General features: G+C 40.3%; 1 protein-coding gene across 2 annotated transcripts; it reads left to right on the forward strand.

Annotated features, from left to right (window-relative positions):
- Positions 1-5,475: 5,475 nt before the first annotated feature.
- Positions 5,476-27,553, forward strand: MOCS2 (molybdenum cofactor synthesis 2). 2 transcript variants are annotated; one of them, XM_045438266.1, is made up of 6 exons: positions 5,476-5,566; positions 7,881-8,034; positions 23,217-23,344; positions 23,849-23,999; positions 24,747-24,870; positions 27,437-27,553. In XM_045438266.1, exons 2-6 carry the CDS (start codon positions 7,928-7,930, stop codon positions 27,503-27,505), a joined length of 579 nt encoding a protein of 192 aa, XP_045294222.1. In that variant the 5' UTR covers positions 5,476-5,566; positions 7,881-7,927; the 3' UTR covers positions 27,506-27,553. The 2 variants fall into 2 exon arrangements, with proteins under 2 accessions (XP_045294222.1, XP_045294232.1); XM_045438276.1 differs by lacking the exon at positions 5,476-5,566 and adding an exon at positions 6,583-6,696.
- Positions 27,554-27,798: the final 245 nt, after the last annotated feature.

The following is a 27,798-nucleotide window of genomic DNA, read 5'->3' on the forward strand; positions in this document are numbered from 1 at the left end:
AAGGGGTGGAGTGAGTAAAAAGATTTTTCTCAGCTAGGCCTGTATGCAGCCCCTACTGATAAAAAGCAGGCTCTGAGTTTTTAAGAGTCTCTTATGTTTTGGCTCCCTCCCTCTCTAACCATTTTTTTTTTCTTCCCCTCCCTATGGTCTTCTGTTAAGTTTCTCAGGATCCACATAAGACTGAAAACATATGGTATCTGTCTTTCTCTGTATGACTTATTTCACTTAGCATAACATCCACGTTCCATCCACGTTGCTACAAAAGGCCATATTTCATTGTTTCTCATTGCCACGTAGTATTCCATTGTGTATATAAACCACAATTTCTTTATCCATTCATCAGTTAAAAACTGAGAACAAACTGAGGGTTGATGGGGGGTGGGAGGGAGGGGAGGGTGGGTGACGGGTATTGAGGAGAGCACCGGTTGGGATGAGCACTGGGTGTTGTATGGAAACCAATTTGACAATAGATCTCATATTAAAATAATAATAATAATAATAATAATAATAATAATAATAAAAACATTAAAAAAAAAAAACAGGCTCTGCTCTCTCTTGCAGTTTTATTCAAGGTCTTCATCTGGGTTAACTTCATAATGCCCAGGATATCCCTTTACATCCAGGGATGAAGTTGGGCTTCAGATCCTCCTCAACTTCTAGTTGGATTTGGGCATCTGAAACTTGTGCCACTTTTAAGGAGAGGCATCCCCACTTGTGGTTTTACCTTGTATTCAGGCAGTGGTTTCTACTTTCAAATTGCTCACAGTTGTGTGATGGGTGAGGTTGGCTCTCTTCTTGAACACCTTTAAGACAAGGGTTCTGGGCTCAGCCTCTTCCTGCTCCTGCAACTGCCTCAGATCAGTATATATATATTTTTTAATGTCTGAAGGGATGCGTTTCCTATTTTTATAAAGATTTTTGATTCACCGACTCCCCTTTGGTAAGATTTTTCAAATTATTGCTTTCCTCAGTTGTCCCTCTTAAAGAGTATTAAGAAAGTGAGTATTAGGAGCTCTCTAGACCCTACACCATGCTCCTTAAAAGAGCTTTGTAGGGGCGCCTGGGTGGCGCAGTCGGTTAAGCGTCCGACTTCAGCCAGGTCACGATCTCGCGGTCCGTGAGTTCGAGCCCCGCGTCGGGCCCTGGGCTGATGGCTCAGAGCCTGGAGCCTGTTTCCGATTCTGTGTCTCCCTCTCTCTCTGCCCCTCCCCCGTTCATGCTCTGTCTCTCTCTGTCCCAAAAATAAATAAATGTTGAAAAAAAAAAATTAAAAAAAAAAAAAAAAGAGCTTTGTATTTTTCATTGGCTAACAACCAGTGTGGTGTCTCTATTTTTTTTTTTTTTAACTATTTGTTGTGCATATCTTAGATTATGCAGAAATGAAATTTGGAGATCTGGTTTTGGTTTTCCTCTGCCATCCAAAACTGACAGATTGGATTGTATATTGGTTTTAGAATATGTTCAGTGAAAAGCTGACCATTTGCAAAAAGCTCTTTTGTATTTACTTTCCACATATAATGTGAAGGATTTGCAAGTGGAATACCTAACCACAAGGGGGCGTGATTTTTTGACTTTCATTTCCTTGAATAAACTAACACCGTATATATATAGTGTATGGCTGGGTTTTATGTTTTCACTGAAAGCAACCAGTGACTATAATTATACAGAAGAGTGTGATATGTTGTGAATAATTTCATTCAATTGCAAAACTGCATCAACAATATTTTGTATACCTACAAGGTGCAAGGTACCCATTAGTTAGGCAACCTGTTAAAACAAGTATCTCCAGATGACTTTATGTTGAACTAGGCTTTCAAAAAATAACTACCGCATCATTAATTAAAAAAAAAAGTTTATTTATTTTGAGAGCGAGCGAGCAGGGGAGGTGCAGAGAGAGGATGTGAGAATCCCAAGCAGGCTCTGTGCTAGCAGTGCAGAGCCCAATGAAGTGCTTGAAGCCATGAACAGTGATATCATGACCTGAGCTCAAACCAAGAGAAACCAAGAGTTGGACGCTTAACCCACTGAGCCACCCAGGTGCCCCTGCATGGTCCATTTTTATTTTTTTAATTTTTTAAAATGTTTATTTAGTTTTGAGAGAGAGACACACAGCGTGAGCAAGGGCAGAGAGAGAGAGAGACAGAGAGAGAGAGAGAGACAGAAACTGAAGCTATTAGCACAGAGCCCACCACGGGGCTCAAACTCACGAACTGTGAGATCATGACCGGAGCGGAAGTCAGATGCTTAGCCGACTGAGCCACCAGCTGCCCCCGTTTGTTTTTAAATGAGAAGTTCAAATACCACCAAAAATATATTAAAGTTATTAGTCAAGTGTCTACAGATCTCAAACCACACAGTTGAAACTTCCTCAGATATTTTCACTTTTCACAAGTTCCATGCATATGGACTCAGACCTGAAAATCTATTCCTTCTATTTTTTTAACATAGTATATGAATATAGTCTTCAACTTGTTTAAAGTCACTGAAGGAAGTAGCATTTCATGAGGAGTTCCTGATAATGGGGTAAAATACATGACCAGATACCTAGGACTAGATACTATTTAATAGCTGAAAATTATGACAGAAAATATTTGGGAAAAATAAGTAATTTATTATCTCACATAATTAAAAAGTCCATGGATAAGGCTTCATTGGTTTCCTTTTTAGACTTATTTGTGCTCAGCCTCCTCAAAATGGCTCTGAGCAGATGCAGAATCATATCTTTAAGTGTGTGTACGGGGCACCTGGGTGGCTCAGCCAGTTAAGCATCCGACTTCAGCTCAGGTCATGATCTCACCGCCCATGAGTTCGAGCCCCTCACCAGGCCCTGTGCTGACAGCTCAGAGCCTGGAGTCTGCCTCGGATTTTGTGTCTCCCTCTCTCTCTGACCCTCCCCCATTCATGCTCTCTCTCTGTCTCAAAAATAAATAAACGTTAAAAAAAATATTTTTTTAAAAAAATGTGTGTATGTGTCTTTGTGTGTAGCTTTCCACTGAAAGTAAAAATCCAAACTGGTCTTCGGGATCTCCAAGGATCTGTATGTACAGGTTCCATTTATTCCCTTCAAAATCATCTCACCAGGCTCTCTCTCTCTCTTATTCATTCATTCATTCATTCATTCACATATGATTCATTCATTCATTTAACATTCAGCCACATTGGCCTCTCTGATTATTCAAACATGCCGAGTCCTTTCCTACCCAAAGCCAGGTTGCCTCATTCCCCAGCACTGCACAAGGCTCGCTCCTCTCATCCTTCAGGTCTCAGCTCAGGTCAGGTGATGTTCATTCCCCTCTGACCCTAACAAACCTGCTCCTTGTAAGGGTTCATCACAAACTGTCCTTACTTGTTTTTTTTTTTTACATTTAAGTGTCTTCCTAACTAGGATGTAGGCTCCATGAGGCAAAGACCTTAATTTTATCGTTCACAGTTGTGTCCCTGGTGCTTAAATAACAATAAGCATTCAATAAATATTTATAGAATAAACAAATTACTTCTAAAAATCAAGCAACATAGAAACTTACAAAGAAGAAAGCAGAAGTATTTTTTAATCCATCCATAATTCCGCTACCTGGATACAGTAACTATTATCACTTGGTGAATGTTATTCCATCCCTTTTCTCTGAGCATTAAAGTTCCATAGATATAATCGTTAAATGCAATAGTACTATGAACTATATTTCTTTATTAGGTTTTAATTTTTACTTGAATTTAACAACAAAATTACTGAGGTGAAACTGAAGGAATTACAAACCATCAGATCATTATTTATTCACAAGATACAACTCCCCCTAAAAGATCCTTCTAAAATTCAGAAACAAGATTATGAAAAATATTCAGAGTCTTGAATCGATATTTTGTAACTACATTCCAATTTTGGGCAGTTTTATATAACTTTTTTTTTATTATGTCAATGTTATTTACATTTTATTCCATAACCATAATATCTCACAACTGACCTCTTTGTTTAATAACAATTTTAAAAAAAATGTCTATTTTTGAGAGACAGAGCGCCAGCAGGGGAGGAGCAGAGAGAGGGAGACACAGAATCTGAAGCAGGCTCCAGACTCTGAGCTGTCAGCACAGAGCCTGATGCAGGCAGGGCTCCAACTCACAAACCCCGAGATCATGACTTGATCCGAAGTCAACTGATCAGTCAACTGAGTCACCCAGGCGCCCCTATTTAATAAAAATTTAAATGGATTAAAATCTCATCTTCAATTGCTTTGTTTTTACTGTTAACTTCTTTAATACTGAGTTTTTAGTTTCATTATTCTTTTGATTGACTGGATTTCTGCCTGACTATAAGGATGGCTCTTGAATATTGTATTTTTTGAGTTTTTGCAGATTTAGGAGTATTAGGCTTTGGCCTTTTACAACACCCACGTGGCTCTATGCAACATTTTGGGTCATGCTTTTATTCTCAGCCTCTTTTAGATATTGCACCATCCTCTGGCATTAGATTTCACAGAGAAGTCTAAGGCCCTTGTTGTCATTCCCTGTTTTCTGGTTTAGCAACTTTACAGGAATATATGTTGGTGTTAGTTCTTGTCAATTTGTCCTGCTGTGGACTACCACCTGGTATCTCCAGCCTCATTTTCAATACTTTCTTGCAGGGGGCATGCCCACCTTGCCAACTGTTTGTCCTTCTATGACCTCATGATGCTGCTCTATATCCCTCTGACTTGGCACAGGTTAATGAAATTCCCTCATCCCTACCCTTACTCTGCCATTCACTGCTACTTATTCTAGTTGATTTAGCTCAAGCATGCCTTCTCGTGAAGATTTCTAGACTACATTTCTCAGGTGACCAGCCACCTTCCCCTTTCCACCCCCATGAAATGTTACATGTACCCCTGGCATTACTTTTGGTACACTGAGTTACCATTAGTGGTTAATGACTGTGTCACATCCAGCACTGTGAGTTCCAAGGGGAGGGGCGCCTAACTTATAGCCACAAAACTATGTAAGCGGTTTAAAACAGAGATCTTGTTGATTAAAAAAAAAAAAAATTGGAAAGGTTGAATGGATACATGGCAATTGGACACATTACTGAGCAGCTAGTAAACCGTAAAAGTGTAAATCTGATACAGTTCGAATACTCTGATAAGCTGAATGCTATGCCTTTAAGGGACATTAATCGTATACCGGACGTCGGGGTAGATAACGGGTGTCAAAGTCAAACCTACAGGTGAGTGAGTGGGAAAGCCGAACTTCCATAATGCAGGTGACAAGTGTCCAGTATAGTCCGGTGTTTGCTCTCCCGCACCTCAGTCTCTCATCTAAGAAGATGAGTTTGAACTGCCAGCCCTTCCCCCATTTGGTGATACCTACAATTGAAGCTCGCCACCCCTCCCCACCAGAGAGTAACAATTGAATTTTTCTTTAAGCAGTCCGCGGCCCCAACGCAGGAAGGCGAACGGCAGCGCAGGGACAGTTTTGCGCATGCCCTGTAGGGGCGGAAAGAGCCGTCAGGTTGCGCCTGCGCTCTCAGTCGACTTTACTCCGCCTCCGCCGCCGCGGTACTGGTTCCGGGAATCCTGGCGGGATGGTGTTGCAGTGCCAGGTAAGGGTGGGCGCCCTCCCAGATGCAGGAGACCCCTTTTCTTCCCTTCACAGACCCGGCCCTGCTCAGCCGGATCCCTACCGAAACCACCTTGGTCGAATCTTACGTCCAGGGCCTCAACCACCGCCACCAATGTGGCCCCGCCGGGCTTCGGAGGCTTTGCTTGGGCTACCTTAACGAAGGTCAAGTTCTCTCGCGAACTCTTGGTCTCCGAGGTGCCGGCGTTAGAGGTTTCTAAAGGCACCCTCAGAACCTTTGCCTCCATGCTTCTCAGATTATACGTTTTGGCGAAGACAGTTTTCAAATTAAAAATGCACTTAACTGAGAATTCTTGTAAAAAGAAAAAAAGGGGCTTCATATAAGCATTTGCAAGCCTCTGATTATTTCATAGAGAAAAATTTGCACAGTGGAACAGGTGGGTCATTTTACTTGGCCAGATTTCTTAGATACCAGGCTTACGGCATAGGTTTGTCCTAGGAAATACCAATTTATCTTGTATTTCAAGCCCACCTGCTTTTACAAATGTCCGGGTTTGTATGTTGCGTAACTTAATCCTTTGCAGCTGGGTTCAGTGTAATGTGGACTTGAATCAAAGGTCCTATGACAACTGTGAAAGACGTGTCTCGCTTTTTTTTTGTTATTTATTTGTGTAATTTATCGCTTGACTCAGACATCTGTTCACCACTAAGGGTTTATAAAGGGTGCTATAATTTTATGTGGAATAAAGACTAACTTCATGGTTTTTAAGAAGATACCGTTAGGGTTTTAGTTGTGGCAAGCTTACATTCATAAAACTAAAAATCATCTGGAAATCAGTCTGAATTGTACTTAAAACATAAAGCGTTTTCAAAATTTGAACTTGTAGTTATACTAACATTTTTATGGATGATTTAATTTTCTCTAACTGAAAATTGGTCTTTGATTCAAGCGATTGGAAAGCAATAGAGCCCACCGAGACGGAAAAGGTCTATTATGGTTACTGTTAAAGGCATTTTCTCTCCTTTTCAGGTTGAAGTGTTGTATTTTGCAAAAAGTGCTGAAATTGCAGGAATTCGCTCTGAGACTATTTCTGTGCCACAAGAAATAAAAGCATTGCAGCTGTGGAATGAGATAGAAGCACGACATCCTGGGTAGTTAAAAATTTTAGAATGCTTATGATTAACAATTTTTAAATATTTAAAAATGAGTAAATGATTAGAGAAAAAAAGCTGATTTTTATTTCCATGCACAATTCAGAAAGGATCATTAGTTGTATTTTTCTGCAACTACTCCAAAAATCTTAAATTCTGGTATCTAGAAATGCATAATTTCTTAAGGTTAAAGGTATTTTACTAAAAAATCCACAGTGAGCTGGGATACTGCCAAAGGGACATGATTATATTTGCTTATATGATTTACAAAATACTAAAAATGTGGATTCTGCATTTTTATAACGTTAAATGAGATCGTTACAAATTAGGTTGAAAACGTGTGCTTTGAATTTTATGTCCTGCCCCTTCTTTAGAGAACTCAAAGTAGAAATTTCTAAGATTAAAAGAAAAATGAAAGATCACAGACCTTAGCTACTGTTGAATTTGAGTTATTGCAATGTTTAATATTTTTCTGGTTCTTGAAAATGTGTAATTTACTGCTGTGGTTCCTACCTCAAGTCCTTTTTGCAACAAAATGTAATTACAGCTTATTTAAAGGTGTTCTAGGAATATTTTGTCATTTAAGTCTGTATAGATTTTTAACTAGGAAGTCTTAGTGTAATATAAAAGATACTCCAAAGTGTGGGTTTATAAGAGAAAATTACTTCTTGATTTCATGTCTTTTAACTTGCTCTGAAAGTGTCCTGATAATCATTGAAATGAGGTGGGGCTTCTGTTCTGCTTTACTTTTAACCTTTTACCTCTTGAGAGACACCTGGTTTTGTAGGAAAATTCTGAGATACACTTAGTATACTTGTGTACTCAGAAGATCTCCTGGGGAGGGCACGTACTGATTAGAAAATTTCTTTTTCTCTCTCTTTTTTTTTTTGACCTGGTCTCAATGTTGTCTAGTCTAGTATTTTGGGGGGAGGGGGGTTTGTTTAACTCCCCAAGGCACATAACCTCCATTAAAGAATTGTTAGCATTTTACTGTGTATTTTGTGGTGAATAAGTAGGTTCTTCAGTGAGTATGTGCTTTCTCTGCAGAGTGTGAATTGGCTTAATTAGTAACTTTGCAGGTGATGCCTCATGAAGTAATATTTATGGCCATTTTTAGTTGCAGCTGAAGAGATTGGAGATCTAACACTGCATTGATACTTCCAATTACGCTTTTTCCCCTTCAGATTGGCCGATGTCAGAAATCAGGTGATATTTGCTGTCCGTCAAGAATATGTCGAGCTTGGAGATCAACTCCTCCAGCTTCAGTCAGGAGATGAAATTGCCATTATCCCCCCCATTAGTGGAGGGTAGTGCTCTTGAGCCACTTGGGTGTGTGAGGTATGTTTTTCTTAACCAGTCTTGTGGAGAAGGATCACAAAGACGATAGTATACTCTTGGTAAGTCTGCCTACACCAATAAAGAGTTGGTGCAGACAGACCTGTGCATACCTGCCTTTCATCTCTGCATCTGTTCTCTTGTAAGCACTTTAATATAAAGTCAGTTTGATATGTTCATTCTGTTGAATTCAGATGGTTTATGGAAACTATATTATGTGTCAGGCACAGCGCTGGATGCTGGAGTATTAATATTCCTATTTTGCAGGAAGGAAAACTGAAATTCAGAGAAGTTAAAAAACTTGTCTACACTTACATAGCTAAGAGGTGGCAGAGCCAACATTTGATTTCAGATTATTGGATTCTCTGTACTTTTTCACAAAGATGCTTATTAATCCAGGAAAATAGCCCTCTTGGGCACAGAGAAATGTGGAAAAATTGCATAGCCAGAAAGTGAAAAGATCACTGTGCTTAGTAAGAAAGCTTACCATTTTCCAGGTAGAAAGAAACAGCTTTATTATGATAGCTGTGTTGCAGGTAGCTCTGGGACCCATTGCGTCTTGCCGTCTTTACAAATAATCTAGAAATTAATAATTATCTTCAATTAAAGAGTTTTGGTGAGTTAGGAATGAAAGAAAGCTTTCTTAGTTTAATAGGGCTTTTCTCCAGAGTCAAGAGTAAATACCATACTCATTGGCAAAATCTTGGCCTCACTAAAGAACGAAGCGTACCCAGGATGCCAGTTTTTTTTTTTCCACCTGTTTTTTTCTCCACTTTGCTGGAGAGCAGTGCCCCAAAAAGTGAGGAATATATATTGCAAAGCAAATTGCCCACAATACTGATAAAGACTGGATCTTTCTTAGTCCTCCTGTTTGGAAATAATGGAATTTCTTGATTTGTATCTCAGTTTTACTTGGAAACTGGTCACCATATCACTACCATGATTTTAGAAAAATGCCATTTTTCAGAGTTTGGAATTTATTCAGAAACAGTATGCTGCCATTAAACTGTGTGTGTGTGTGTGTGTGTATGTATGTGAGAAAGAGAGATGGGAGTTCTCTGGAAATAGGAAGATTACTTGACAGCATTGTGTATTGTTTGAAGGTGTCTGAAAGGATTTGTGACATGGTTTTATTTATTTATTTTTTAATATAATTTATTGTCAAATTGACTAACATATAGTGTGTAAAGTGTGCTCTTGGTTTTGGGGGTAGATTCCCATGGTTCATTGCTTACACACAACACCCAGTGCTCATCCCAACAAGTGCCCTCCTCAATACCCATCACCCATTTTCCCCTGTCCCCCAACCCCCCATCAACCCTAAGTTCTCTGTATTTAAGAGTCTCTTACACTTTGTATAAGAGGGAGTCCCTCTCTCTCTTTTTTCCCCTTCTCTTCCCCCAAGGTGTTCAGTTAAGTTTCTCAAGATCCATATATAAGTGAAAACATATGACATCTGTCTCTGAGTGATGTATTTCACTGCGCATAATAGCCTCCAGTTACATCCACGTTGCTGTAAATGGCATGATTTCACTCTTTCTCATTGCTAAGTAGTATTCCATTGTATATATAAACCACATCTTTATCCATTCATCAGTTGATGGACATTTGGGCTCTTTCCATAATTTGGCTATTGTTGAAAGTGCTGCTATAAACATTGGGGTACATGTGCCCCTATGAATGACACTCCTGTATCCTTTGGGTAGATTGCTAGTAGTGCTATTTCTGGGTCATAAGGTAGTTCTATTTTTAATTTTTTGAGGAACCTCCACACTGTTTTCCAGAGCAGCTGCACCAGTTTGCATTCCTACTAACAGTGCAAGAGGGTTCCCGTTTCTCCACATTCTCGCCAGTTATCTGTTGTTTCCTGAGTTGTTAATGTTAGCCACTCTGACCGTTGTGAGGTGGTATCTCGGTGTGGTTTTGATTTCTTTTTCCCTGATGATGAGTGACATTGAGTGTTTTTTCATGTGTCTATTGGCCATCTGGATGTCTTTGAAAAAAGTGTCTACTCATAACTTCTGCCCATTTCTTCGCTGGATTATTTGTTTTTCGGGTGTTGAGTTTGGTAAGTTCTTTATAGATTTTGGATACTAACCCTTTATCCAATATGTCATTTGCAAATATCTTTTCCCATTCCGTTGGTTGCCTAGTTTTGTTGATTGTTTCCTTTGCAGTGCAGAAGCTTTTTGTCTTGTTGAGATCCCAATCTCAACATTTTTGCTTTTAATTCCCTTGCCTTTGGAGATGTGTTGAGCAAGAAATTGCTGTGGCTGAGGTCAGAGAGGTTGTTTCAAGCTTTCTCATCTAGGGCTTAGACGGTTTCCTGTCTCACATTTAGGTCTTTCATCCGTTTTGAGTTTATTTTTGTGTATGGTGTCACAAAGTCATCTAGTTTCATTCTTCTGCATATTGTCCAGTTAGTTCTCCCAGCACCATTTATTAAAGAGACTGTCTTTTTTCCATTGGCTACTCTTTCCTGCTTTGTCAAAGATTAGTTGGCCATACATTTGTGGGTCCAATTCTGGGGTTTCTATTCTATTCCATTTGTCTATGTGTTTGTTTTTGTGCCAATACCATACTGTCTTGGTGATTACAGCTTTGGGGTAGAGGCTAAATTCTGGGATTGTGATGCCTCCTGCTTCGGCTTTTCTTTTTCAATATTACTTTGGCTATTCAGGGTCTTTTGTGGTTCCATACAAATTTTAGGATTGTTTGTTCTAGCTTTGAGAAGAATACTGGTGCAATTTTGATTGGGATTGTATTGATTGTGTAGATTGCTTTGGGTAGTATTGACATTTTAACGATATTTATTCTTCCAGTTCATGAGCACAGAATGTTTTTTCCATTTCTTTGTCTTCTTCAGTTTCCTTCATAAGTTTTCTATGGTTTTAGCATGCAGATTTTTTATATCTTTGGTTAGTTTATTCCTAGGTATTTTATGGTTCTTGGTACAATTGTAAATGGGATCAATTTCTTGATTTCTCCTTCTGTTGCTTCATTATTGATGTGAAGAAATGCAACCGATTTCTCTACTTTGATTTTGTACCCTGTGACTTTGCTGAATTCGTGTATCAGTTCTAGCAGCCTTTTGGTGGTCTTTCAGTTTTCCATATAGAGTATCATGTCATCTGCAAAAAGTGAAAGTTTGACTTCTTGTTTGTCAGTTTTGATGCCTTTTGTTTCATTTTGTTGTCTGCCGAGGCTGGGACTTCCAACAGTATGCTAAACAACAGCGGTGAGAGTAGACATCCCTGTCATGTACCTGATCTCAGGGGGAAAGCTCTCAGTTTTTCCCCATTGAGGATGATATTGGCTGTGGGCTTTTCATATATGGCTTTACAATATTTAGGTGTGTTCCTTCTATCCCTACTTTCTTGAGGGTTTTTATGAAGAAAGATGCTATATTTTGTAAAATGCTTTTTCTGCATCTATTGACAGGATCATATGGTTCTTATCCTTTCTTATACTAATGTGATGTATCACATTGATTGATTAGCGAATATTGAACCAACCCTGCAGCCCAGGAATGAATCCCACTTGATCATGGTGAATAATTCTTTTTACATGCTGTTGAATTCAATTTGCTAGTATCTTGTTAAGTTTTTTTTGCATCCATGTTCATCAGGGATATTGGCCTGTAATTCTCCTTTTTTGTGGGGTGTCTGTCTGGTTTGGGAATCAAGGTAATGCTGGCTTCATAGAATGAGTCTGGAAGTTTTCCTTTTGTTTCTATTTTTTGGAACAGCTTGAGGATAGGTATTAACTCTGCTTTAAATAAACTCTGGTAGAATTCCTCTGGGAAGCCCTCTGGCTCAGGACTGTTATTTGTTGGGAGATTTTTGATAACTGATTCAATTTCTTCATTAGTTATGGGTCTGTTCAAATTTTCTATTTCTTTTTGAGTTTTGGTAGTGTGTGGGTGTCTAGGAATTTGGCCATTTCTTCCAGGTTGTCATAGTATTCTCTGATAATTGCTTGTATTTCTGAGGGATTGGTTGTGATAAATCCATTTTCATTCATGATTTTATCTGTTTGGGTCCTCTGTCTTTTTTTAGAAGTCTGGCTAGGGATTTATCAACTTTGTTTATTTTTTCCAAAACCAGCTCTTAGTTTCATTGATCTGTTCTACTCTTTCTTTGGATTCTATATTGTTTATTTCTGCTCTGATCTTTATTATTTCTCTTCTACTGGCCTTGGGGTGTCTTTGTTGTTCTGCTTCTAGTTCCTTTAGGTGTGCTGTTAGATTTTGTATTTGGGATTTTTCTTGTTTCTTGAGATGGCCTGGATTGCAATGTATTTTCCTCTTAGGACTGCCTTTGCTGCATCCCAAAGGGTTTGGACTGTTGTGTTTTCATTTTCATTTGTCTCCATATATTTTTTAATTTCTTTTTTAATTTCCTGGTTGACCCATTCATTCTTCATTTTTTTAAATATGAAATTTATTGTCACATTAGTTTCCATACAAAACACAGTACTCATCCCAACAGGTGCCTTCCTCAATACCCATCACTCACCCTTCCGTCCCTCCCACCCCTCATCAACCCTCAGTTTGTTATCAGTTTTTTTTTTTTATAATATATGAAATTTATTGTCAAATTGGTTTCCATACAACACCCAGTGCTCATCCCAAAAGGTGCCCTCCTCAATACCCATCACCCACCCTCCCCTCCCTCCCACCCCCCATCAACCCTCAGTTTGTTCTCAGTTTTTAACAGTCTCTTATGCTTTGGCTCTCTCCCACTCTAACCTCTTTTTTTTTTTTTTTCCCCCTTCCCCTCCCCCATGGGTTCCTGTTAAGTTTCTCAGGATCCACATAAGAGTGAAACCATATGGTATTTGTCTTTCTCTGTATGGCTTATTTCACTTAGTATCACACTCTCCAGTTCCATCCACGTTGCTACAAAAGGCCATATTTCATTTTTTCTCATTGCCACGTAGTATTCCATTGTGTATATAAAACGCAATTTCTTTATCCATTCATCGGTTGATGGACATTTAGGCTTTTTCCACAATTTGGCTATTGTTGAGAGTGCTGCTATAAACATTGGGGTACAAGTGCCCCTATGCATCAGTACTCCTGTATCCCTTGGATAAATTCCTAGCACTGCTATTGCTGGGTCATAGGGTAGGTCTATTTTTAATTTTCTGAGGAACCTCCACACTGCTTTCCAGAGCAACTGCACCAATTTGCATTCCCACCAACAGTGCAAGAGGGTTCCTGTTTCTCCACATCTTCTCCAGCATCTATAGTCTCCTGATTTGTTCATTTTGGCCACTCTGACTGGCGTGAGGTGATACCTGAGTGTGGTTTTGATTTGTATTTCCCTGATAAGGAGCGACGTTGAGCATCTTTTCATGTGCCTGTTGGCCATCCGGATGTCTTCTTTAGAGAAGTGTCTACTCATGTTTTCTGCCCATTTCTTCACTGGGTTATTTGTTTTTCGGGTGTGGAGTTTGGTGAGCTCTTTATAGATTTTGGATACTAGCCCTTTGTCCGATATGTCATTTGCAAATATCTTTTCCCATTCCGTTGGTTGCCTTTTAGTTTTGTTGGTTGTTTCCTTTGCTGTGCAGAAGCTTTTTATCTTCATAAGGTCCCAGTAATTCACTTTTGCTTTTAATTCCCTTGCCTTTGGGGATGTGTCGAGTAAGAGATTGCTACGGCTGAGGTCAGAGAGGTCTTTTCCTGCTTTGTCCTCTAAGGTTTTGATGGTTTCCTGTCTCACATTCAGGTCCTTTATCCATTTTGAGTTTATTTTTGTGAATGGTGTGAGAAAGTGGTCTAGTTTCAACCTTCTGCATGTTGCTGTCCAGTTCTCCCAGCACCATTTGTTAAAGAGGCTGTCTTTTTTCCATTGGATGTTCTTTCCTGCTTTGTCAAAGATGAGTTGGCTATACGTTTGTGGGTCTAGTTCTGGGGTTTCTATTCTATCCCATTGGTCTATGTGTCTGTTTTTGTGCCAATACCATGCTGTCTTGATGATTACAGCTTTGTAGTAGAGGCTAAAGTCTGGGATTGTGATGCCTCCTGCTTTGGTCTTCTTCTTCAAAATTATGTTATCAGTTTTTAATAGTCTCTTGTTTTTTGGCTCCCTCCTTCTCTAACCCCCCCCCCTTTTTTTCTTTTCTTCCCCTCCCCCATGGTCTTCTGTTTCTCAGGATCCACATAAGAGTGAAAACATATGGTATCTGTCTTTCTCTGTATGGCTTATTTCACTTAGCATAACGCTTTCCAGTTCCATCCATTTTGCTACAAAAGGCCATATTTCATTCTTTCTCATTGCCACGTAGTATTCCATTATGTATATAAACCACAATTTCTTTATCCATTCATCAGTTGATGTACATTTGGGCTCTTTCCATAATATGGCTATTGTTGAAAGTGCTGGTATAAACATTGGGGTACAAGTGCCCCTATGCATCGCACTCCTGTATCCCTTGGGTAAATTCCTAGTAGTGCTATTGCTAGGACATAGGGTAGATCTATTTTTAATTTTTTGAGGAACCTCCACACTGTTTTCGAGAGCGGCTGCACCCGTTTGCATTCTCACCGGCAGTGCAAGATGGTGCCCATTTCTCCACATCCTTGCCAGCATCTGTAGTCTCCTGATTTGTTCATTTTAGCCACTCTGACTGGCATGAGGTGGTATCTGAGTGTTTTGTATTTTGTGGTATATGAGTGTTTGTATTATGACTTGTATTTCCCTGATGAGGAGCAACATTGAGCATCTTTTCATGTGCCTTTGGTCATCTGGATGTCGTCTTTAGAGAAGTGTCTATTCATGTTTTCTGCCCATTTCTTCACTGGATTATTCGCTTTTTGGGTATGGAGTTTGGTGAGCTCTTTATAGATTTTGGATACTAGCCCTTTGTCTGATATGTCATTTGCCAATATCTTTTCCCATTCTGTTGGTTGCCTTTTAGTTTTGTTGATTGTTTCCTTTGATGTGCAGAAGCTTTTTATCTTCATGAGGTCCCAATAGTTCATTTCTGCTTTTAATTCCCTTGCCTTTGGGGATGTGTCAAGTAAGAAATTGCTGTGGCTGAGGTCAGAGAGGTTTTTTTCTGCTTTCTCCTCTAGGGTTTTGATGGTTTCCTGTCTCACATTCACATCCTTTATCCATTTTGAGTTTATTTTTGTGTATGGTGTGAGAAAGTGGTCTGGTTTCAACCTTCTGCATGTTGCTGTCCAGTTCTCCCAGCACCATTTGTTAAAGAGACTGTCTTTTTTCTTTTGGATATTCCTTCCTGCTTTGTCAAAGGTTAGTTGGCCATAGTTTTGTGGGTCTAATTCTGGCGTTTCTATTCTATTCCATTGGTTTCTGTGTCTGTTTTTGTGCCACTACCATGCTGTCTTGATGATTACAGCTTGGTAGTAGAGGCTAAAGTCTGGGATTGTGATGCCTCCCACTTTGGTCTTCTTCAAAATTACTTTGGCTACTCCAGCTTTCTTTTGATTTCCAGTAGCATGATATATAGTTCTCCATCCCCTCACTTTTAATCTGAAGGTGTCCTCAGGTCTAAAATGAGTCTCTTGTAGACAGCAGATAGATGGGTCTTGTTTTTTTATCCATTCTGATACCCTATGTCTTTGGTTGGAGCATTTAGTCCATTTACATTCAGTGGTATTACTGAAAGATATGAGTTTAGAGTCATTTTGATGTCTGTAGGTTTCATGCTTGTAGTGATGTCTCTGGTACTTTGTGGTCCTTGCAACATGTCACTCACAGAATCCCCCAGGATCTCTTGTAGGACTCGTTTAGTGGTGATGCATTCCTTCAGCTTTTGTTTGTTTGGGAAGACCTTTATCTCTCCTATTCTGAATGACAGACTTGCTGGATAAAGGATTCTCGGCTGCATATTTTTTCTGTTCATCACATTGAAGATTTCCTTCCATTCCTTTCTGGCTTGCCAAGTTTCAGTAGATAGGTCTGCCACTAGTCTTATGGGGTCTCCCTTTATATTTTAGAGTGTGTTTATCCCTAGCTGCTTTCAGAAGTTTCTCTTTATCTTTGTATTTTGCCAGCTTCACTATGATACGTCGTGCAGAAGATCGATTCAAGTTACGTCTGAAGGGAGTTCTCTGTGCCTCTTGGATTTCAGTGCCTTTTTCCTTCCCCAGATCAGGGAAGTTCTCAGCTATGATTTGTTCAAGTACACCTTCAGCCCCTTTCTCTCTCTCTTCCTCTTCTGGAATTCCTATTATACGGACATTGTTCTGTTTGATTGCATCACTTAGTTCTCTAATTCTCCCCTCATACTCCTGGATTTTTTTTATCTCTCTTTTTCTCAGCTTCCTCTTTTTCCATAATTTTATCTTCTAGTTCACCTATTCTCTCCTCTGCCTCTCCAATCTGAGCTGTGGTCGCCTCCATTTTATTTTGCACCTCATTTATAGCATTTTTTAGCTCCTCCTCTTTCTTAGTCCCTTGATCTCTGTAGCAGTAGATTCTCTGCTGTCCTCTATACTTTTTTCAAGCCCAGCGATTAATTTTCTGACTATTATTCTAAATTCTTGTTCCGTTATATTGCTTAAATCGTTTTTGATCAATTCGTTAGCTGTTGCTACTTCCTGGAGTTTCTTTTGAGGAGAATCCTTCTATTTCGTCATTTTGGATAGTCCCTGGGGTGGCGCAGACCTGCAGGGTACTTCCCCTGTGCTGTCTGGAGTAACTTGTGTTGGTGGGCGGGGCCACTGTCAGACCTGCTGTCTGTCCTCAGCTCACCGCTGGGGTCACAGTCAGACTGGTTTGTACCTTATCTTCCCTTCTCCCAGGGGCAGGACTCACTGTGGATTAGTGTGCCCCCCGTCTGGGCTGCTTGCACACTGCCAGGCTTGTGGTGCTGCTTTGATGGGATTTGGCATGTTAGCTGGGGTGGATCTGCAAGGTGCACAGGGGTGGGAGGGGCAGGCTTAGCTAGCTTTGCTGTCGGTGGTCACCTGCGTGAAGGGTCCTTCAGCACCTGGAGGGAGGCAGACCCATTGGAGGGATGGATCCATAGAAGCACAGCATTGGGTGTTTGCTCAGGGCAAGCAAGTTCAGTGATGGGAACTGGTTCCCTTTGGGATTTCGGCTGGGGGATGGGCAAGGGAGATGGCGCTGGCCAGCGCCTTTGTTCCCTGCCAAGCTGAGCTCTGTCTTCCAGGGCTCAACACCTCTCACCCCCGTGTCCTCTTGCCCTCCCACTCTCTGAGCAGAGCTGTTGACTTATAACATTCCTGCTGGCTGTCAGAACTCATGGAGTTCTGCTCCATGCTGGCTGTCAGAACTCATGGAGTCCGGCCCCTCTGCTTTTGCAAGCCAGACTTCAGGGGCTCTGCCTTGCCAGGTGGGCTGCCCCTCCACTGCCCCGGCTCCCTCCCGCCAGTCTGTGTAGCATGCACCGCTTCTCCGTCCTACCCTCTTCCGTGGGCCTCTTGTCTACACTTGGCTCCGGAAAGTCCGTTCTGGTAGTCTTCTGGCGGTTTTCTGGGTTATTTAGGCAGATATGGGTGGAATCTAAGTGATCAGCGAGACAAGGTGAGCCCAGTGTCCTCCTGTGCCACCATGTTCACACCCATTCATTCTTTAGTAGGATGTTCTTTAACCTCCATGTATTTGGAGGTTTTCCAAACTTTTTCCTGTGGTTGATTTCAAGTTTCATAGCGTTGTGATCTGAAAATGTGCATGGTATGATCATTTCTTTTATATTTATTGAGGGCTGTTTTGTGATCCAGTATGTGATCTATCTTGGAGAATGTTCTGTGTGCACTCGAGAAGAATGAATATATCTGTCAAGTCCATCTGGTCCAGTGTATCATTCAGGGCCAGTGTTTGTTTATTGATTTTATGTCTGGATGATCTGTCCATTGTTGTAAGTGGAATATTAAAGTCCCCTGCAGTTACCACATTCTTACCAATAGGATTGCTTATGTTTGTGATTGTTTTATATGTGTGGGTGCCTCTGAATTGGATGTATAGACATTTATAATTGTTAGCTCTTCTTGATGGATAGACCCTGTAATTATGATATAATGCTCTTCTTCATCTCTTGTTACAACCTTTAGTTTAAAATCTAGTTTGTCTGACACAAGTATGGCTGCTCCAGCTTTCTTTTGACTTCCAGTAGCATGATAGATGGTTCTCCATTCCCTCACTTTCAATCTGAAGGTGTCCTCAGGTCTAAAATGAGTCTCTTGTAGACAGCAGATAGATGGCTCTTGTTTTTTTATCCATTCTGATACCCTGTGTCTTTTGATTGGAGCATTTAGTCCATATACATTCAGTGTTATTGATATGAATTTAGAGTCATTGTGTTATCTGTAGGTTTCATGCTTGTAGTGATATCTCTGGTCCTTTGTGGTCTTTGCATCGTTCCACTCACAGAGACACCTTAGGATCGCTTGCAAGACTGGTTTAGTGGTCATGAATTCCTTCGGTTTTTGTTTGTCTGGGAAAACCTTTATCTCTCCTATTCTGAATGACCGGCTTGGTGGATAAAGGATTCTTGGCTGCATATTTTTCCTATTCACCACATTGAAAATTTCCTGCCACTCCTTTCTTGCCTGCCAAGTTTCAATAGATAGGTCTGCTACTATCCTTACGTGTCTACCCTTATAAGTTAAGGCCCGTTTATCCCTAGCTGCTTTCAGAATTCTCTCTTTATCTTTGTATTTTGCCCGTTTCACTATGATATGTTGTACAGAAGATCAATTCAAATTATGTCTGAAGGGAGTTCTCTGTGCCTCCTGGATTTCAGTGTCTGTTTCCTTCCCCAGATTGGGAGAAGTTCTCAGCTATGATTTGTTCAAGTATCCCTTCCACCCCTTTCTCAGTCTCTTCTTTTTCTGGAACTCCTATGATACGGATACGATTACGTTTCATTGATGCAGTTAGTTCTCTAATTCTCCCCTTGTGGTCCAGAATAGTTTTATCTCTTTTTCTCAGCTTCATCTTTTTCCATATTTTTATCTTCTGTTTTACTTATTCTTCTCTCTGCCTCTTCAGTCCTCACTGTTACTGCCTCTAGTTTATTTTGCACCTCATTTATAGCAGTTTTAAATTCATCATGAGTATTTTTTAGTTCCTTGATCTCTGCAGCAATAGATTCTCTGCTGTCTTCTATGTTTTTTTCAAGCTCAGCGATTAATCTTATGACTATCATTCTAAATTCTTGTTCAGTTATATTGTTTATGTGTTTTGATCGATTCTTCAGCTGTCATTTCTTCCCGGAATTTCTTTTGAGAATTATTCTGTTTCATCATTTTGGCTAGTTTTCTTTTCTTTCTCTCTTTTTTTTTTATTGATCAAAGTCTATTGTAAATTTCTTTTTTTTTAATTTTATTTTTAATTTTTTAAAATTTACATCTGAATTACTTACCATATAGTGAAACAATGATTTCAGGAGTAGATTCCTTAATGCCCCTTACCCATTTAGCCCATCTCCCCTCCCACAACCCCTCTAGCAACCTTCAGTTTCTTCTCCATATTTATGAGTCTCTTCTGTTTTGTCCACCTCCCTGTTTTTATATTATTTTTGTTTCCCTTCTGTTTTGTCTCTTAAAGTCCTCATATGAGTGAAGTCATATGATTTTTGTCTTTCTCTGACTAATTTCACTTAGCATAATACCCTCCAGTTCCATTCATGTAGTTGTAAATGGCAAGATTTCATTCTTCTTGATTGCCGAGTAATACTCCATCACACACACACACACACACACACACACACACACACACACGCACGCCACCTTTTATTTATCCATTCATCCATCAGTGGACATTTGGGCTCTTTCCATACTTTGGCTATTGTTGATAGTGCTGCTGTAAACATAGGGGTGTCCCTTCGAAACAGCACACCTGTATCCCATGGATAAATGCCTAGTAGTGCAATTGCTGGGTGGTAGGGTAGTTCTAGTTTTAGTTTTTTGAGGAACCTCCATACTGTTTTCCAGAGTGGCTGCACCAGCTTGTATTCCCACCAACAATGCAAAAGAGATCCTCTTTCTCTGCATCCTCACCAACATCTGTTGTTGCCTGAGTTGTTAATGTTAGCTAATCTGACAGGTGTAAGGTGGTATCTCATTGTGGTTTTGATTTGTATTTCCCTGATGATGAGTGATGTTGAGCATTTTTTCATATGTTGGTTGGCCATCTGGGTGTCTTCCTTGGAGAAGTGTCTATTCATGTCTTTTGCCCATTTCTTCACTGGAATAGTTGTTTTTTGGGTGTTGAGTTTGATAAGTTCTTTATAGATTTTGGATACTAACCCTTTGTCTGATATGTCATTTGCAAATATCTTCTCCCATTCTGTCGGTTGCCTTTTAATTTTGCTGATTGTTTCCTTCGCTGTGCAGAAGCTTTTTATTTTGATGAGGTCCCAGTAGTTCATTTTTGAATTTTGGCTAGTTTTCTGTCCCTTGTGTGTTTTAAAAGCTTGTTATGTGGCCTGCACTTGTGAGCACTACTGTAGTAAAGAGGGATCATACATTGTCCAGGGCCTGGCCCTTCAGGAGCTGTTTTTTGGAGTGTTACTTGCTCTCTGTTGTTGTGACTCTGGTTGCTTTTTCTCCCTACTCGTAGTGATCCTTTGGACCCTCCACCAGGTGTGCTTTGATTTGTTCATTGAAGTAGCCCTCAAAAAGAAAACAAAGAAACAAATACAAAAAGACAAAAAACATCAGCTATAACAAAACAACGGGGTTGAGGCATTGTTGATGGAAGAGGTCTTATCCCATACAAAGAGAGAAATGACAGCGGCGGGGAAGAAGAAAAGAAAAGCGAGCAGGCAGAGAAACTCTACAGCTTATTCCAGAGAGAGAGGAAAATAAAGAGATATAGAACAGGTATAAAGAGAATAGATTAAATATGTCTGCTTAGATAAACCGACAACCAGAATAACCAGACTACAGGAGAGAAGAAGTAAGAAAGAGAAAAGGAAGAAAAATAAATAAATAAAATATATAATATATACATATATAATTAAGAATTGTTCAAGAATTAAATCAGGCAGTGCAATACCGCTGGGTGCCTTGGAACTGGTGGCAGTGCTGATCTGGAGGAGCAGCTCTCTGGTTTGTTAGTGTCAATCCCGCTTTGGTAGATACACAGTTACCAGGTTTGGAGGGTCATGGTTTGGTGTAGGCAGCTCCCGCCTCCACTGTGGGGCCCGCAGACCGATCCCTGAAGACCCATCTTGGTGGTGATGGGGAGAAAAATGGCGACACCACAGTCTCCGCTCCATCGTCCGGCTGTCCCAAACCACTCTGTTCAGACCATGTTTGCAGTGCTGCAGGCGCGAACAAGGCAGTTTGTTCTGCTCCCCCGACCCCATGCCTCCCTGGCGCTTGGCTGGGACTTAAACCCCGATGTTTTACAGATTCTCTCTCCATACACCTGGGATCTGGGGAAGTGCCACTCGGTGCCACCTATATATGGCTTATGGCTGGTGGGCGCAGGCAGTCTTTGTCCTTTGAAAGGTTACATACCTTCTTCCCACAGCACTCCAGGAAGGGGATTGCTTTCTCCCACTGCGGACTGTGCCTCTGAACTAGTTACTGAGCCTGGGGAAAGCCCCGCAGTTAGAGATTGGATCTTCCTCCCTCCCGGTCTGTGGTTTTTCTCTTGTTCAGATACAGTCCTAGGCTTCCCCAGCCTCTGTTTCTCTTCCCTTTGTCTCTCTGCAGAAGGGGATCTCTTCCCTCAATGCCTACACGGCCTGTTTTATCTCTTCCAGTTTGCAGTCACACATCTGTGGCCTGCCAGGTTGTCCCCGTGGGTCCCTGGAGACATCTTTGTCACTCTGCAACCCTGACTCTTGGAATTCGAAGTCCTTTGGCTTTAACGCTGCTGTGTTTGAGAGACAAGGGAACTTTGGGTCCCCCTACTACTACACCATGTTGGATCCCCTCCCTAACATGTGGTTTTAGAATCCACATCCTTACAGAATCAAAGTGGTAGGAATTTGGTATGGTTTGACGTTCACAGACCATGTTCAGATTACATGTAAGTTATTGTAAGAAGCTCAGCTGCCATGTACAGGAGGTTGAAACATCCTGGAACCCAGTGGAGTGTGAATATTTGTGCTTTTCTTTCTTTCCAGTAGCTGGAAGTATAGGGAAAAAGACATTGGATTTAGTGGGGTTCCTTGGTTGGAACCACATTGACGGAGTGCTTAACTCCCCTGAGCCTTCTCTCTCTTGCCTTTCATTGTGAATGAAATCCCGCAGGATTTATGATTATATCCAGACTCCTCATCCGGCAAGACCCAGCCCACGTGCCCACCCTCAGCCCATCTGTTCTCTCCCTCACATCCTGAGCTCCAGCCTCCCTGCAGGTTCTGGAGGCTTTGTATTTGCCATTCCCTGTCTCTGCCTGGGGGTCTGTTCTTCTGTTTCTTTACAGGCTGCTTTCTTTCAGGTCTCACCTCTCTATAGTATGTCTTCAGAAAGGCTTTCTTTGACCCTCTTAAAGAGCCCCTTCCCCAGCACCCATGCTCTGTCTCAGAACTCTTTTTATTTGTATAAGTTACCCCTATTTATATTTTTTGTTTATTGCTTTGTTTCTCCCATTCCCATATAGGTGCCCTGAGCGCAGGAGGCAGGTTTTTTGTTCCCTGGTCCTTGTCTAGTGTGTGGGGTTAGTCACTTAGTGAGAATGTAATAGATGCTTGATAAATGAAATGAGAAATGCATGGCAGAGGACTTTGTAGGACATCTGGTGATAGGCACGCAGTTCATTTCCTTATTTCCTCAGTTACTTAACTGGGATTATGCCCGGTTATGAAATGAACTGAGTTCCTGTGGAGTCACCATTGCTTCTGTTCTCCCTCTCTCCCTTTTGGATAAAGAAAAAACCAGTTCTAGGTGTGGTGCCTGGTGATGTAGTGATCAGAGGTGATATGTGTGTGTGGCTGAAGTTGTCGATGTCTGACCTATACCACGATAGGAGATAAGAGTAGCAATTCCAGGATTTGGAATAAAGTGGCATATGGGGTAGATTACAGTTCCTTTTATATATCCTGCTTGATTCATTGGGGATATTTATAAATATGTTGAGTTTTGCTAAAATTTTACACTTATTTTTATCATTCAGTTCAAACCATGACTTCTATCACATCTAATGTACAAAAAATATAAATTGAAACACAGTGAGTTGGGTGTTTTGCCTGTAGTACCAACGTTAAGGTTTGTTAATATCTTCCAGGAAAGATATGAATGAAATTGAAGAGAAATCTAACGATATAATAAAATTCACTGCTGAGAAACTCTCCATAGACGAAGTCTCACAGTTGGTGGTTTCTCCACTCTGTGGTGCAGTATCCCTGTTTGTAGGTAAGTTGTGATTTTCACAGTGTGGGTTGACTGCATAAGACAATAGAAATCAGCAAGTGTTTTCCATGTTCAGTGTTAATAGAGGATTTTAAGATACTAAGAGCAGTAACCCCATGGTGGGTAGACACTTTTTAATTTTTATTCAGATTCAAACCAACCTGTGTTAAAGGCATTAAAAGAGTAGAATAAGAGTCATTATTTTCAGGGAGAATTCTGTATGTTCCAAATATTGAGGGGAAAAAATGGTGGTGATACTAACTTAATGATAGTCCTGGGAGCATAATGTTTCCCATCCTGGTTTGTTGCCTCATTAGCGACATTGTATTTCCTCATCTTTATGATAATTATTTTATGGTTTTCTAACCAAATGTTTGTTTTTAGAAAACTTGAAAGCGATTTGTAGGCAAATTGGTGTGCTGCTGAAATAATCCTTTTTTCTATTAATGTGTTATTTCTGTTGTAAGGAAACCTTAATATTTTTCTTTTTCTTTCTTTTTTTTTTAGGGACTACAAGAAATAACTTTGAAGGGAAAAAAGTCATTAGCTTAGAATATGAAGCATATCTACCAATGGCGGAAAATGAAATCAGAAAAATTTGTAGTGACATTAGGCAGAAATGGCCAGTCAAACACATAGCAGTGTTTCATAGACTTGGGTATGATTTCCTTTAGCAATTAAATAGTTAATTGCATTTGTTTTCCATCATTGTGCTGATTTTAATTCTGGTATCTTCTGTAGGAATCCTATATTAGCATGAGAGGAAGGTTTGTGTATTATTCTGGCAGACAGGCAGACAGTGAATAGCACCTCAAGGGCTGTTTGTTTCATTGTAACATCTGGAGAGTACCTGATGCTAAAACAAAGTCCAAATGTGCCAAACTCTAAAAGGCCTTGTGCAGAAACAAGGCCTGTGCTAATGTGTGCTAAAGTCCTTGAGGCCGTTTAAGAATTGTTTTATAGTCTGGACTCTATTTGTATGATAAGTCTGTTAATAGATTTTTTTTTAATGTAGTGCCTTTGAAGGGCATTAAATTAGTTGCCTGTTTATACCACTAAGAAGAGTGGAGTTCTAGACTTTAGAAAGAGCCCAGCAATTGAGACTCCATTTCTGTTATATTACATTAGTTGTTATTTTGTTATTAAAAAATTAAATTTCATCAATTCTATTCTTTAATATTTGTTTCTGTTTAATATGCTAACAAATTAGGCACAACCTCAGCATCCCCTCTGCTGAATGCAAACAGGATAAATTACTGTTTTTTAATTAACCTGAAGTTTAAAGTAGAACTGGATATTTAGTTGTAAGAATGCTTTACTGGAATTTTTTTTTTTCATGTGTTTAATATCCTTTAACATGTGGATTCAGAAGAGATGGCAGTTTTTCTTCTTCATTTTGTTAAAGCTTAGTTCCAGTGTCGGAAGCAAGCATTATCATTGCTGTGTCCTCGGCCCATAGGACTTCATCCCTTGAAGCTGTGAGCTATGCCATTGATACTTTAAAAGCCAAGGTGCCCATATGGAAAAAGGTAAGGAAGTATCTAATTTTGCCATTTGGACATGGTTTTTCTCACAAATTGTTTAAAAGATAAGGAATGAGATTACATGTAGAACTTGTATTCTAGGGTCTTCCCTGACTTTATAGAATCATGTTTTCTTTATCTGAAATAGTATTTATGTAATATCTCCTTTCCAAAGTTTGTTAAACATGAAAAGTACATGCCCCAAAGAAATGGATGGCACAGATTAGGCCTCAATAGTTGGTAACAATTGGAATTCCTTGTCTGGACTTTTCCATTGGTTCATATATGAATTCATTCACTTTGGATTAGAATTCCCTTGAGTTAGTCCTGTGGAGAGTGATAATAATGCACAGCTGTTCGGCAATAGGTAAACAAGATTTCTCGAGGCAAAAGAGCAAGCAACATTCTAGAATTTCTTCCTTAGGAAAAAAGAGTGGGGTATTGCCTCTTTGGAGAAAATGCATAGTGAGTGGATTTTCAAACATAAATAGGAAATTCTAGCTTGTTTTCTGTCAACACATCAAACCAATCAGTAAGACCGAATCTCTGGTTAAAGAGGACATTCTGAAGGGATGAAAAGACCCAACTCCTTAAGTTCTTCCATGGTGTAGTAACAGTAACGGTGGGGTTGTTCTGAACTCTCAAACTTGTAATTGCCTTTAAGAGTCTAGAATTGCCCACAGCATTTTGGCTGGGTAGCAAAGCCAAGGAGGGAATTAACGTCTCAGATCAGAGGGCAGAGCGTGTCTTTCCTAGGAGCCTGCTGGCTCCGTTTGTGGTAGAGATGAACAAATTGGACTCTTACACAGGACCTATGAAACCCAGTGACCATGTTTTCTGAATAAAAACTGAAACTGGGGTGCCTGGGTGACTCAGTTGGTTAAGCGACCAGCTTCGGCTCAGGTCATGTTCTCACAGTTCGTGAGTTCGAGCCCTGCATTGGGGTCTGTACTGACAGCTCAGAGCCTGGAGCCTGCTTCTGATTCTGTGTCTCCCTCACTCTCTGCCCCTTCCCCGCTCATGCTCTGTCTCTCTCTCAAAAATAAAGTTTAAAAAAATTTTGAAATGAATAAAAACTGACACCTGTTCTTATAAGGGGATACTTTGGGATTTGAAGATAGGATTTATGACAGAAAACAGTCTCTGTGAAGCTCAGCTATGGTGGCTTTGCTTTGAACAAAGCTGCCACCATTTTGATAGACTACATGAGGCAGTCTCCTGAATAGAGTGAGTCAGGGAGAGCATTCTCCATTGAGTTGTGAATCTGGGTGGCAGAGGTAGCTTTTTTTTTTTTTAATTAATTTTAATTTAATTTTTTCAGATAGTACAAGCAGGGGAGAGGGGCAGAAGAAGAGAACCTTTTTTTATTTTTAAAATGTTATTTATCTTGAGAGAGAGAAAGAACACATGCATAGGGGAGGGACAGAGAAGGGGGGGGAGAGAGAGAGAGAGAGGGAGGGAGAGAGAGAATCCTAAGCAGGCTCTGTGCTATCAGTGCAGAACCCAACAATCCATGAGCATGATCTGAGCTGAAATCAAGAACCAGATGCTTAACCTGCTGAGCCACCCAGGTGGCTTAAGAGAGAATCTTAAGCAGGATCCATGCTTAGTGCGGAACCCAACGTGGGACTTGATCCCATGACCCTGGGATCATGATCTGAGCCCAAATCAGAAGTCGAACACTCAACCACCTGAGTCATCAGGCACCCCAGTAGCTCTCCTTACCAAGGAGAAAGAATGGACAGCCTGCTCATAGAAAGTAGATGAGAGAGTAGGTCCCTGGAATAAGAGGGTGGGCAGGATTGGGGCATCCTCTCATCTTTATACTTCAAGGTCTAGCTGAGCTGTTTACTTTTCTGTCTGTAGAGGTTGAGAGGGTATATACAGTGTTTAGAGGAAGGTCGAATTTGGATTTCTGTCCCTCAGAAATAGGATTTGACTGGAGATTGAGAAGAAAGATTGATACATTCTTATTCCCCTCCCTTCCGAGTATCATCTCAATTCGTGTCGGGTTCTAGTCCCACCTGTGCTTTGAGATCATTGGTGAAATAGGCGGGTAGGCAGGTAGGTGGTGCACACACTTACAAAGCAATTGTCAGTTGTCTCTAGGGTGGAGCCCAAACCTGCTTAAGAACTTCTGTGGGTGGCCACTTAATTTCACACCTAGTGGAAATATCCCATCAGCCTGTGGAAAAGCATATATAGAAATGCTGAAGTAGATGTGTTTGGAAAGAAAAAAGTGTTTAAAATTATTAAAGACCTTGCATCTTCCCTGTATAACCTTGCTCAGGCTGTCTCCTGACATGGTCCCAAATGGAATTGTTTATTCCATTCTGTGGTTGTACCTTGCCTTGTTAAGTCTTCATGTCAGTGTTTCTCCCACTGGATTGGGGTCCTTAAGTGGAGGGAACAGATTTATTCAGTTTTCTCCTTTCAGTGCCTCAAACAAATATTTATTGGATTGTTGGAAGAGTAGCAGATTTAACTAGATTCATTTGCCTGAATCTTTCTGATGCAGTTGAATTTATTAAGCCACTCTGTTTTGAATACCTGTTATGGTTCTGTTTTTCAGGAAATGTATGAAGAATCATCATCATCTTGGAAAAGAAACAAAGAGTGCTTTTGGACAGCCAGTGATTAATTCACACATTTTTTTTTAGAGAACTAAAATTAAACTTGGTAAACTGTCTTTAATCACATTTTGATTTTTCTTTTCTAGAAGTTAAGCTAGTTTACTGAAACACAGTCTCTTGTGTTACACCAGTGGGACAAAAGGGAGAAAAAAAAGAGTGTTAGGATGAAGGCTTATGCAGGAGCCACAGATAGAGGAAAGACTTTAGGGAAGAAATGGTAGAGTAAATTTAAATGTGAGGAAAGATGCCTGTGGTAGACATACCATTCCATGAAGTAGGAAATTCAAATTACTTATATATT

Source organism: Leopardus geoffroyi, chromosome A1 (genome assembly GCF_018350155.1).
Source record: "Leopardus geoffroyi isolate Oge1 chromosome A1, O.geoffroyi_Oge1_pat1.0, whole genome shotgun sequence".
NCBI classification, from domain to species: Eukaryota; Metazoa; Chordata; class Mammalia; order Carnivora; family Felidae; genus Leopardus; species Leopardus geoffroyi.